Source organism: Clupea harengus, chromosome 25, assembly GCF_900700415.2.
Source record: "Clupea harengus chromosome 25, Ch_v2.0.2, whole genome shotgun sequence".
Taxonomy (NCBI): Eukaryota; Metazoa; Chordata; class Actinopteri; order Clupeiformes; family Clupeidae; genus Clupea; species Clupea harengus.
The window spans coordinates 4,365,196-4,379,062 of NC_045176.1; the positions used below are offsets into that span (position 1 = coordinate 4,365,196).

General features: G+C 40.7%; 1 protein-coding gene across 1 annotated transcript; it reads left to right on the forward strand.

Moving 5' to 3' along the window:
- Window positions 1-847: 847 nt before the first annotated feature.
- LOC105893836 (SLAM family member 6-like) lies at window positions 848-13,693 on the forward strand. The gene is made up of 3 exons (XM_031562777.2): window positions 848-878; window positions 11,432-11,509; window positions 12,916-13,693. The coding sequence occupies exons 2-3, from the start codon at window positions 11,461-11,463 to the stop codon at window positions 13,263-13,265; spliced, it is 399 nt and encodes a 132-aa protein (XP_031418637.2). The 5' UTR covers window positions 848-878; window positions 11,432-11,460; the 3' UTR covers window positions 13,266-13,693.
- The last annotated feature ends 174 nt before the right edge of the window (window positions 13,694-13,867 follow it).

Below are 13,867 nucleotides of genomic sequence, written 5' to 3' on the forward strand. Positions count from 1 at the left end.
ACTAAGGTAGTATATTTTGAGTGCGCACTGATATGGAACGCTCAGGTAAATGTAAACAGCTTTACAGTACATTATGGCTCAATACAGTACACCCCGTGACCTCCTTTCAACCAATCAGAATGCTTGATTTCATCTACCCGTATTATAACTAACATTAATGTACATGATGTGTGTGCATTGATTCTCTTAAGTGTGCTCAGAGGGGGTTTTGCCCGGGGCGTAATTCCATGTAGAACCACCACTGCACCTGTCCCTGGGTTCGGTAGGCCAGTGCGGTAATACATCCATGGTTATAACTCAGTACTGGGTCGGTTTCAATCATTCCGTGCCCCTAGTAAAAAAAAAAAAATAGGGAAAAATGTGGAAAACCCCCTCCGGAAAAGTGGTTTGGAACGTATTTAATTCGGCCTACATTTATTGCTTTTAGGCTCTGTCTTTATTTTCACTATTTTCTTCAGAAAAAAGATGATGACTGGTTTATGGGTGGCATAAAGTGAAAGATGATAAGCTTGCAAGAAGTGATTTTCCAAGTAAGGGGAACATGTTTGGGGTCCCTGATAGATGAACACTGAAGAGGAGCCCACTACTGACACGCCCACATTAGGAAATAATAACTACTCAGGTCTCAGCAGGTCTCATGTTAAAATAAAAACTGCTGTTGACATGATATGCGTGACAGAGCAGGTGGACACTCCTCTCCTCCTGGTCAATGGTTGTGGTGATCTGAAACACACAAGTCCATTCATCCCATATAAGCACCTAAAAGTGAAAGTAAATGTCATTGGTTAGGCTGCTTCCCTGTTCTAGTCACGTGAATGTGACAAACGTCTTATTAGATCGAGGAGGAGAAGCGCGGCAAATCCAGCTGCACGAACTTGGTGAGTAAGTTGGTCGGTTATTAAATTCTTTCTATTAAAGCTCTTGAATTAGAATGAGGCTTTGTCCTTGAAAAGACCCATGGCCTTACTGCCCATAGTTGCACACTGGATGCGGTGCGGCTGCGTTACCTGTTTTTTCATTGATTTTCACTGAGCCACGCTGCAGATGCCAGTCATGTAGTTGTGGATCCTTTTTTCCAAGCAGTTCTCAGTAAAAAAATAGACCGTACAAATATGTTTTAATAGTCATATTGACATCATAACAACAACATAACATAAACTGACACTTATCACAGTAGTTTAGATGTGTGGGCTTAATGTTTAACCATTTTAGCAATTGCATATTATTAAAGGGGAAAATGGAGAGTACATGTGTACTATATAGAAACCAAATGTAGGCTATATTTACATTATATCGATAAGTTAGTTCCCCATTGTGCTCTCTCTCCCCCGCTTTGAACGCGGGAAATATAAGTCACGTGAGTGATTTCTGGTTTCGGCGCCCATACACACCTTGGGATCATACGTCAACGTCGCCGCCATATTGGAGAGGTGAAGACTGACCTGTAAACAAACGAAAGTAAACGGTGGAGCTGTGGCTTTTCTGGATAAAAAGCATTATAGCGTTTACATTTCTTAAACGATTTCACTGAGTCTTTTTTATATTCAAGGGTTTATAAACGCAAGGGAAGCACAATTCAGTTCGGCAACGGATGACAAAGTGAATTGGGATTCGTCAACTTTGAGCTAGCCGTCACAACTGGTCAGCTTTATGGTCCTAACTGTTCGGACCACTCATCAACGATGGATGATACCTGATTGTGTATAGATGGCCATTATCAAAGGCAAACTCAATGCAGAGAGATAGTGCTGGCAGTAGCAGCGCGGCAGCCGAAACGCAGGTTGTGTGAATACACTTGTCTCGCAACCGAGACACAGCAGTACCACAATGCTCACGTCACGCATCCAGTGTGCAAAAGTTCTTATCTAACAGGGCTTCTACATAATGCATGCACTGCACATTTGAGCCCATCCTGTTTGAACTTTGAAAGTTAAATCACAACAGGTGCAATGTTAGACCCTTAGAAATTGTGCACGTTTACAGCGCAATAGTAGCCTATAAAGTGTATCACACGTGGATCAACGAGTTGGAAAGTGGGAGTTTTTGAAAGCTCCAAGCTCTCCACTTGGAGGCAGGACATTCCCAATTATCAGCTACCTGACCCCCGACTAGTTATTAGCCTACATTAACGTAATGGTTTTCCTTGTATACTGGCACCAGGGCCTTTTTTGTAAAACAATTTCCATAGGTCCTCATAATTTATAATACTAATAATCATATTTTGAAATGTATCAAGGCTGTCACTGGAACAGATGAGGGCAAAGACAACAGATGTTGATCAGAGGAGTGAAGCTGTCGAGGGGGTGAATAGTGCTGAATTATGGCATTTACATAAGATGGTGCCGATGCATTGGCTGTCCTACAGGCAAGAGTGAGGGACTTCAATTTAATTATTTCTGCTACAGGGAGAGAGTGAAGGATGACCAACAGAGGAGTTACATGTGTCCTCTTTGGTTGATCAAAGACCAAACGCGCTGCCACATTCTGAATCATTTGCATTCATTAATGTCTCACACAAGAAGTTGTGTAGCATATTGTAAAATATAATATGCTATGCACAGGGAGCTGTCACAACTCACCTTAAATCCTTAGATATAGATCTAAATGCTTTCTTTAATGCAGATGTGATTGCATCAGAAATAAAAATAGGCTTTAGTATATCCCAATTATGAATCAGGTATAAGAACATAGATGTTAAAACTCTGATCTGTGTTTATATATAGCTGCCATCTCATCATTCTCACAGAGCATGCTTGTGACTAGGGCTGGGTGATATGGCCAAAGAAGTAAATCTCGAGTTCAGAGAACGATTCATGATTTTAATACCAAGAAATGTCAGTAGGTCACTCTTTCTGACCATAATAAATACAGCTCTATCACATGTAACATAATAAAATATCATAAAGCTCGCCTAATGAGGATGAAACATGAAATATCATAAAGTTATCCTAATTAGGATGTAACATAATACAATCTGCATTGTGAACCGTAATGAAGATGGTTTCAGTATTGATTGTGGCTGTATGGCTAAATCTTTACATATGCTACAAGATGCCTCAGTTCTTTTCATACTTGGTACTGAAGAATATCGTTGGTATGGGTGGAAAGCTAAACAGATTTCCCGTGAAAACACCACTGCTATACTATATAACAGACCTCTATGTTAGCTCTGACGTTAGTTGCGGTTGCGTGATTCTAGCAAAGAACTCGATGAAATGCCGTCTGATAGTGATGTCGGTTTATTCTATATACCAGACCTCGAGCACACACAACACGCTACGATGGAGAGAGAGAAGGAGATATTAGGAGGTATGGTCCATAGTGTAGTTTGTCTTCTGGTTGGCCTTTTCTCCACAGGCCGCGATGTCTCCTCAATTCTCCTTGCTCCGTTCTCTCACCGGTCGTAGCGGTTGGTGTCTCTACGGCATCCTTTCTTCAACACCACACACTCAGTATACAAATTACATTTCAGTTATAGTCAATAGAATACACAACTTAGCATAATGGGTGTGTCTGTGGTCTGGTTTGTGTGCATGCTGGGCTACCTATATATGAAAAGGTGTGAATGTCAGCAGACAGGAAGGGTCTTTCTGACCATTTGTGTGTTAATGAAGGTAGCGAGAATGTGACACATTCTTGTGGGGGAGGAACTCATATGAGTTGAAAGTATATGAAAATGCCCAAATCTAACAATCTCCCCATCTGATCATAAATCAAAATACATCATGATCACAATAAAACCTAACAAAACCATAATGGACATAATCAGACATAGTGATCAAACAATCCAACATTGTTACAAAATTTCAACAAACACCATGTGTTCCCATAGTGTAGTGGTAAAAAGGTTTAGAACAGAACACATGTTCCTATAGTGTATCAATCTTCAAGATCTGGTGTCTCTTGAAACCAATATGCCATGTCCTTTATCTTCACAGGTGAAATCGAAAATCCCATTATTTGCTTGGGTAAAATTATTTCACGGCCCTTTTTGCACAGCGACCCCCGCCTTCCGCGAGCTGTGAATGGCGACCATGCATTTCTGGTTCATCAGTTTCTGTTGGTCAAGTCTTTGAATGTTGTGTCGTCACTGCTGTCCAACGGGTGAGGTGAATCTGGACAACGGTGATGGCTTGGTCAATGCAGCGGGTCAATGGTTCCTGCGTTCCAGTTCCCCTCATGCTGCTTCCTTAGACTGTTGTTCTGAAAAACAAACAGAGAAAACTGCGGCAGTATCACATATTCCAAGAATGAGGCATTTCACTCATAGGACCAGAACAAACTATTTTGAAAAAAAAAACATAACACTGAACATTAAAACTGCCTTAATACTAGGGCTCTGGCCTATATCATCAACCCATATCTCATAATCATGTCTATAATCAAGTCCATCATCTAAATTCCCATCCAATCATCATATCATTGCTAAAAGTAATGATATGATTAACACAAAAGAGCATGACTTGATTTCAGCCGTAGTCAAGTTGCTTCCCTCTTGCGCTCCACCAGAGATGGTTGTTCTGGGGCCATGCATTGTGTGCTGTGGGTGACGTCCGTTCTCCCTGTACCATGACTGTAGCAGAAGCAAGTGACAATACTGTGTGTGGTCTCTTACACTTACACAAAGTATGTTCCCCATCACGTGGCTCTGGATTTCTCCTCACCAATGGGGCTATCTGCACGGGCTCTTGTCATTTCTGTACAGTATTGACTTCTCAACTGGTCTAGCATTCACCTTATGTTCATGCTCCAGGAGGTCATGCTCTCGGCCCTCCAAACCTACAATTCTCTTTACAACTTTCCTCAGCTAAAGCATCGCCCTATAGCTTCCACTGACTCTGGTTCTATGTGTGTTTTGACCTCTGACCCCAACGGCGCCACAGTTTCCTGTGCCTTCTCTATCATCCCATCACAGTAACCTGGCACTGCCCACTCAACATGGCACAGCCCACTCTCAACTGGGGATTTTCCATCTGGCACCGAACGTAGACCATCTTTCTCAATGGTTACACACATATCACCTTTGTCAAGGTGCTGACTCTCAGCTGCCGTAAGAGAATGAAAGGAGGGCAGATTCAGTTTCCCGGAACCGCAGACATAAGGGCCTGTCTCTGATAATCGTTTAATTTAATAAACCTACAGAACATACTTTCATTGTCATATCTGGAGTGAGGGTTGTGCTTCCTCTTACCAAGGAGACGACATTTGTCAGCCCAGTGTCCTTGTTTTCCACATTTATGACATGCATTCCTAGATGTCTCTATTTTCCTAGTTCTGATGCTTCTAGGATCACCTTGATTTCCCACTTTCACATTTCTAAGCATGAACTCTGGATCTGTGTGTAGGCCATGTGTGCTGACATTTCTGACCCTTTGTTCTGTATTGCGTTCTATCCTCCTTGCTACATTAATTAGCATCTCAAAGGTGAACGTTGTGTCTTCCCAACCGGGTGTAGTCAACTTAACAATACTTCTGAGCTCAGGACAGTATTATGCAAGAAATTTGCCTTCAAGGCACCGTTGTTATTGGTCATAACATTCTCCTCTGTCATCCCGCTCATGCCTGAATGTCTTAAGAACGCTTCAGCAAATCTTTGGGCAAATTCATCCACCGCTTCATTAGGCCTTCTGTCTACAACCAGATATTTTTCCCCAATCTGTACTTGCATTGGTAGCCTCCTGAATCCACTCACGGACTGCCTTCCAGCCATGATCTAGGTTCTGTTGATCCTCTCCTAACCCAATATCAACATCCCGTTTCACCTTGTCAGCCTCTGTGTTGTTTAGCACAGTGCACAACAGTGAAACGCCATCATATGGTTGCAACTGATAAATCTTTCGCAAACGAGTAATTTTTAGACCAGATATTCATCCCTGCTTTACGCGGATGCTGCAGGTCCTTTGACCACTGGTCAATATCTTGCGGCTTTGCAGATTTATAAGAATGCACTACATTTCTACCAGTATACCTAGATGTCAAAGCTCTCAATCTGACCAGGCCATCATTAACACCTGAGTCTACATTCATGTTCTTTGACCCACAATTAGCAATTAGCATCGGCATTGTTTGAAAAGCCTCTCGTCTCTCCCCCTCCCTGGGTTCTTTCAGGCTTGCTATTTCTGCCTCGTTCTTGGCCTGTCCTGCTTTTAATGTTTTCACATCATCTGCAATTGCTCGAACTGTGCTGTTCTCAACATTCAGGCGCCATTCTAGCTCAGTCTTTTCATGTCTTACTTTAACCAATTCACCTTCAAGTGACGATACCTTATCTCTCTCAATCTTCAGAATTCTGTCTGATTCCATTTTTTCTTGTGCCCTCTGACGGCGCATTATCTGATCTAAGGTAACAAGAGAAAGTTTGATTTTATCTTTTTCGTGCAAAAGCTTTTCAAAACTGCGCCTGATGTCATCAAGTGGCCAAAAGTCATTGTCGGGCGGAATGTTGGACTGCAGCTCAATTTTCCTCTCGGTCTCATTCAACTTGAGATGACTATTCAAAAAACCTCTGATTGTCTTAATCATGGTATTCTCGTCAAACTCACGCACTGCCAAATCACCCATCTCAATAGTAGGGATGTTTTTGGTCTGGCTCAAACTTCTCCTGAACATCTTTAATTGTTTACAGATAGACAAAAATAAACGTATAACTTATAATGTTACAAAACATACATTATCTTCCACAAAGTTAAAACTTAAATCGTATGTACACGACCTCCCACTTAGGCCTCGCCTACTACGTTATCTCGAGGTCGAATACTCCCGATGAGCTTCACTGTGCCAACGAACGGTCGCTTGCGATATCAGTTTTAAATCTTAAATTAAAACGTCTGGTTTTTGATCAATAATCTCTAAGCTAAACAAGATGCCCACATCAACGCAAAATTAGCTCATCGGCTATTTAAAATCATGCGATTCGATTTCACAGGACAACCAAGCATCAGCTAAATTACTACCAAGCCTTCAAGCACCAAAACAAACAGCCTACGTACGGCAACTTATTATTTCATAATCAATTTCTGCTTTTCAACCAGCCAATTGAAAATGCCACGCTTCTGTGGAGCGGTCATAAGAATACCTAAACCAGTATGGTAGCTTGCTTATTGCATTTCCAATTCTGCTTTTTCAGCCAGCTAATTGAAAATACCACGCTTTGTGAAGCGGCCACAATTACCCCTACGGTTAAAATAGTAGCTATTTCCAAATAAATCTAGACTAGGATGACCTAGAATAGGAACGGCACCAACACACAACTGTGGATTTCCTCTCAAACGTACACATCTCTACTGGGCCTGTTATTCATTACATGAATGCAAGTGTACATAAAACATACAGCGAATTCTCCCTCAAATCACTGCAGGTACGGAAACTTAGGAGTCCTTGCAACCTAACTCAGACTAAACTTTAACGATAATTTCTGTTCTTTTTTTCAGCGTTAAATACAAGATATTCACTCACCGTTTGGATTGAGGCAGCAGGCTTCAGATGCGCGTCTCTCCTGGTCGTTAATTCTTGTATTTTTTGTGAAACTGGGTGGATCAACACCAACTGAAGAATATCGTTGGTATGGGTGGAAAGCTAAACAGATTTCCCGTGAAAACACCACTGCTATACTATATAACAGACCTCTATGTCAGCTCTGACGTTAGTTGCGGTTGCGTGATTCTAGCAAAGAACTCGATGAAATGCCGTCTGATAGTGCAGGGCTCTACGCTAAGGTTTTCCCCAAGGAGTACATGTGCTCCTAAATGAAAAAATGTAGGAGCACACAAAGAAATTTAGGAGCACAGCGGGGTTTTTTTATGCAGAAGTAAAGCATGTAATTTGTGACCTATAGTTCCAAACATTGTATTTTCCAACGTTCAACCCCATTCATGTTTAGTGTTTCCGAAGCAAGTTAGCTGGTGAATTGATCAAATTACTGCATTTGTTCATATTTCAACACTTTAGTGGACCTCTTATCAATTGTTATTAGTAGTATTTTATATAGCCAGCTTTACTTAAAGTTTATTGTAAGACATAGCTTGTTAGATTCTAAATGCAGTTTGAGTTAGACTGTAGGTCTGGACTGTAACGTAAGCAACACTTTCACTGTAGCTAGCTAGAGAGCACGTGTATCATAACCAGAAGTCTGTTGGTTTATAGTCTGTCAAATTAGTTCTAGTTATTGGTGTTCGTTAGCATACAAAGTTAGTCTTCTCTTATTAGCCTAGTTAGTACATCTGATTAGAGCTAGCAACAATGAATTGCAGATTAAGGGGTCCCCTATCTCAGTGTTAATTTTGGCAGCTATTTTAGATTTAGTCTTAAGACAAAAATGCATAATAGTTTTAGTCACATTTAGTCATTTTTATCCTTCTTAGTTTCAGTCTAGTTCTAGTCGCATTTAAAAGTCCATCTTATAGCCACATTAAACTCCTTTCCTTCCCTTCTCAGGTCCAGGGACCCCCTGTGTTGTGTCTACAACTGCATAATAGTCAAGCTGGCAGTACTTAAATTGTGGATGCAATTAGTCTCTAAGATACAGATCTCTTAGTATATGCCTACAGCTGAATTCCAATGAATTAAATGTAAATCATCATTTTAAGGCAATACTTAATTAACAGAATTATCATTCAAATATAAGAGAATATCAAGTCTAGATTTTCAAATGATGTGATAGCACATTACAACTACTATGCCTACCTGGCCTTAGAGTTAAATCAACCACATATCCTCCATATGAATTGCTGTGCAATCTGATAACCAACCAATTTAGCTAGGCGGATAGTTTTGACAGTTGAAAGTGGTGCCAATGATAATAACAATTGCCCAAATAGACAAGGATATTTAAACCAATCACATATTCATTTATTTTTTCTTCATTAATGTCATGCGTGGCCTGTCCTATAGTCCATTCTGCAATGAGTTTACTAGCTAGCTATTGATAGCTAGTATAACTTAGCTAGGATATGCTACCTCATAGTTAGCTAAAGTTAGCTAGCTAAAAGTTTGCCAAGGCTAACGGGAGGCTTAAATCGAAAATTACTACTAGCTATCCAAGCTGACAACCTATACACTCGACTGCCCTTATGAAGTTAACTTAACGTTGGCTAACATATTCTAATAACTAGTTATCATTGACAATTACTAGCTAAGTTACCAAACTCCTTTCTTGTCTTAAATTGAGCAGTTGCTGGTGTGAGCTACAGTATGGGAGCTAGCAAAGCCATTTCTAGCTCTGCTTCACAATATTGCTGCCTAGTGTTATAAGTTAATGTAATACATAAATGTTAATAAAGTGTCAGACATAAACAGGATACAACACACCAGTAACCAATTGATATTATGTGTTAATATACTGAAAATGTCAGTAAATCGAGGTGGTGCTGCTGTCTGTCCCGTCGAAAACCATTCAAACAGGTTGCCAGCAGTGGGTTTTTTGCGAGCTACTCACCTATACCAAGTGATCACATGTCGGCGAGATCGTCGTAACTCTCTATTTATATGGCTCTGGACTATTGGTTGGGAATCGTCGCTCTCATTTGCATGAAGTTAAGCACGTCATCTTGCTATGTTCACATCCTGCAGTCGCGACCCTGTCACTTGTTTCCATATGAAATATATGGTATGCTTCACTACTTTGCGCAGTTGTTCGGTGTATTGACAACAGCCCGTCACTCGCGCACTGTGCTCGTAAATTATTTTTCAAGTTCGCACATACCTATTTTTAGGCGCAAATGCGAGTGAAATACTCGCACTGTAGAGCCCTGTAGTGATGTCGGTTTATTCTATATACCAGACCTCGAGCACACACAACACGCTACGATGGAGAGAGAGAAGGAGATATTAGGAGGTATGGTCCATAGTGTAGTTTGTCTTCTGGTTGGCCTTTTCTCCACAGGCCGCGATGTCTCCTCAATTCTCCTTGCTCCGTTCTCTCACCGGTCGTAGCGGTTGGTGTCTCTACGGCATCCTTTCTTCAACACCACACACTCAGTATACAAATTACATTTCAGTTATAGTCAATAGAATACACAACTTAGCATAATGGGTGTGTCTGTGGTCTGGTTGTGTGCATGCTGGGCTACCTATATATGAAAAGGTGTGAATGTCAGCAGACAGGAAGGGTCTTTCTGACCATTTGTGTGTTAATGAAGGTAGCGAGAATGTGACACATTCTTGTGGGGGAGGAACTCATATGAGTTGAAAGTATATGAAAAATGCCCAAATCTAACAGTACTAACCAGACCTTTGTGAAACACTGAGTTTTTTTTTACTGTTTTTTAATTGGTTTTGATTTCTATCTGTTTAATCCTCACTGCGTAGTGGCAATGGAATTGGACTCAAACGGACTTGTGTATGGTGGAGGATGGGTCAAGGGGGAACCTTGAGGGAGCCAAACATGGCCTGTGCTGTCAGATGTTTTTGTTTAGGCTTACGGATTTTGGATTGTCTGCCTGTTTCTGACTGCTTTCCTGGTTACAAACTCTGCCTGTGGGTTTGGATTTTTATTTTTGCCCGTTGTCCTGGACTGTTTCCCATTGAATTACTGTCTTTGAAAGACTTGTCTTGAGCTGCGCCTGAGTCCATGCCTGGGTCCTGACAGTATTGCTGAATCTTTACATGGGCAACAAAATGTTAATTCTATGGTAATGAGGACCACCAAAATGTATTATAGATTTCTCAACCTTCCAGATTAATCAGACATAGCTCAGTTCCATAATATTCATAGAATTGATTTGAAACAACATAGTCAACAGACACATGCAAAACAAAAGAGTCAAATGACGGGAGTGCAACATGATGACAGAAGTACAGTCAAAGTCGGTACAGTTTTACAGCAATCGACGTAGATTATCAAGTATGCGTGTTTGTAACCTTTGTTACTTATGTTAATACATTATTTGCCACTAGTATTTAGCAGACACTTTTATCCAGAGCGACTTGGAGACAAGGTGATCAGGACTCGAATCCAGGGTCGGCCATTTGTAAAACGGTGACACTGACTGCACCACCACGGCGACCACTCCAACATGTCTAATAAAGGACCCAGTCAACGACAGACCAATAGAATTGTTTAGTGACTGACATAACAGGAAGAAACATAGTCTACTGATATTGTTACAGTCATAACTCTATGTTAACTCCAGAGACGCGCTGGTGCTGTCGTAACTCTATGGTAACTCCAGAGACGTGCTAGTACTGCCGTAACTCTATGGTAACTCCAGAGATGTGCTGGCATTTGTGTAACAGCAAATTAAGCACTTATCTCGCTTTTGTGATTTTAGGCATTTTTCACATCGATCAAAAACAAAAATATTGAAAATGAATTCCATATATCACCCAGCCCTATGTGTGGTATATCGAAACGTTTGAGTAACAACATAGCCCAGATTTTTCAGACGATCAACTTGTTGTCACTAGCTTCATCAGTTTGTCTTTGTCTTGACAGGGAGAAAGAGGCTTGTTGAAGGTACAGAAATGGATCCAAAATGGACTTTGTCTCTCCTTGCTGCCATCCTTCACACAGGTACGTATCTACTGCAACATCAGTGTCTGGACACTTTTTCAAAATCAGCAGTGTACTCAAAGTGATCTGACACAGTGGGTCAAAATGAAAAGTAAATAGTTAAACATATACCTAGGGCTGAACGATTAATTGCATTTGCGATTTAATCGTGATATGATAGAACGCGATTTTCTAACCGCAACGTTCGCGATTAAAAAACGTGGTCTGAAAAAAAAAAAAAATCATTTTTTTTTTTTTTTAAGATGGTACATTTTGCACACAGTGTTTAAAAAGTGCATGCCTAGTGTTTATACTTAAAATGACTTTTTTAAATTACTTAAATGCACAGTGGCAAAGCCACCGATTTGTTGTTCTTGTTTCTGTAATGAGCAGTTAAATAAAAATGTAAAATGTGGGAAAGAATATTTTACACTAAATGTATCTAATATTGTGTTGGTCATATTTAAATCATTCATTAGGTTTTGTTGGGAAAAAAAGAGGATAAAAAAAAATCGCATATTAAATCACAATCGCAATATTTTGGTAAAAAATCGCAATTAGATTATTTTCCCAAATCGTTCAGCCCTACATATACCGTAAATCCTCAAATAAAGACCGGGATTCAATTAGAGGCCGGGCTTCAGATAGTAGCCGGGGGCGTGGTCGATACGGACAAATAAAGGCCGGGCCCCGAATACAAGCCGGGGATAAAAAAAAAAGGTACCGGTAGCCTACCAGCATCAGTCCATCAGCACAAAGCAGACATCACAATTTAATTGAATGCATTTCATAAATACATGTTCTCCTCATGTTTAATGTTGTTGGCTAATTTCATGGCTGTTTGCAATAAAAAAAGAAATGTTTCAGCCTACAAGGCGAATTTGTTATTATACAGTTACTTACCTAAACGATAGAAGACATTCCTCCAAAATACCTCTTTTTAATGATTTTGTTGCCGTTTCCTGATTTCCGCTAAGAAAAAAAGGTTCCTCAGGCTAATAGAACTTTAACGTTCCAGGTGTTGCGTAGCAACCCATTACTTGCTGACTTCAACTTACAATGACTTTCCGCTACGTTAAATGACCGGACTTCTTGCGGAATGATATGAAAGCACAAAACCCGTTGCCAATGACAGCGGTCATTAACTTTTCGCAGTGGTGAATATCAATGGGGTGCCCCATTCAAATCAACAGAACTTTTTGGAACATTCTGAAGAGCCGTAAAATAAGTAAGAAATAAAGGCCTGCCCCTAATACAAGCCTGCCCCAAATACAGGCCGGTGCGCTGTGCAGCCTAAGTAAATAAAAGCCCCGGCCACAATTTGAGGATTTACGGTATATGATTATATAATGTACAGTCCTCATTAAAATGTGCCCTCTCTCACAATGAGACACTTAAAGCACACTGTTACCATTCTGTCTCCACAGTGGCCAGTGCCCCAGAGTCTGTGTTTGCTCTAGAGGGAAACTCTGTCACCCTGATCATGCAGAGGCATAACAACATGGATACAGATGATGCAAGCTGGGTTTTTAATCAATCCTGTGATGTTGTTAGATATTATCCACATCATAATAAACGCCGCCAGGTAAGAATTACAGACTGTTATAAGGGCAGAGTAGAGTTCCATCGCACCACCTTCTCTCTGGAGCTGACAAACCCACAGAAGAATGACAGCGGACTCTACAAAGGAGAGATAAATGGTGATGGGATGAAGGCTGTTTCTGAATACAGGCTCAGTGTTCTAGGTGAGTCACCATGCAAGCATCCCACTTATTAGAGTCGATGTTACATGCACTTCAGAGATTATTAGGGTGAATAAAATAATGAGATTGGGACAGCATGTACAACTAATACTGTTGTTATGGGGTTGAGCCAACTACTTTTATGCAAACAAATAAATATTTGTCTGATAGTGATATAGGCTTCATGCTTCTGACTGAAGGACTTATACAGGACGTTAGGAGTCCTTCACCCCAGAAGTGGCACAGCAGCTAAAGATTCAGAGCTGGTGTGAACTTATCAACCTTCTATGAGTGAAAAAGAAAATGCTTTGAGAATGTTTTGTTGTATGTACTGTGAACGCCCAACATTCCTAGAGACACAACAAGGGTGTTTTCATCAAGGCAGGTCCTTTATTAACTCTTCATCTTACAAACTGAGGTAGTCAAAAATAACTGAACAGATAAACCACCGGCTTGCACACAGTGTTACTGGGACACTTCCCCTCGTCAGTCCTGCTTCCCACTGACTCTTTAAAACCCCTTGGGCCTCATTTATAAAACGTACGTACGCACAGATTTGATCTTAGAGTGTTCGTGCGATCAAATCCACGTCTAAGTACAGATTTATAAAAACCGTCTTAGACGTAGAAAAGGACGT

Excerpts from the sequence above, each read along its gene's own strand:
- LOC105893836 (XM_031562777.2), top strand. The coding sequence starts at position 11,461 with ATGGATCCAAAATGGACTTTGTCTCTCCTTGCTGCCATCCTTCACACA. Across the intron at positions 11,510-12,915 it reads TGCTGCCATCCTTCACACAG|TGGCCAGTGCCCCAGAGTCT; the intron begins GTACGTATCTAC and ends CTGTCTCCACAG.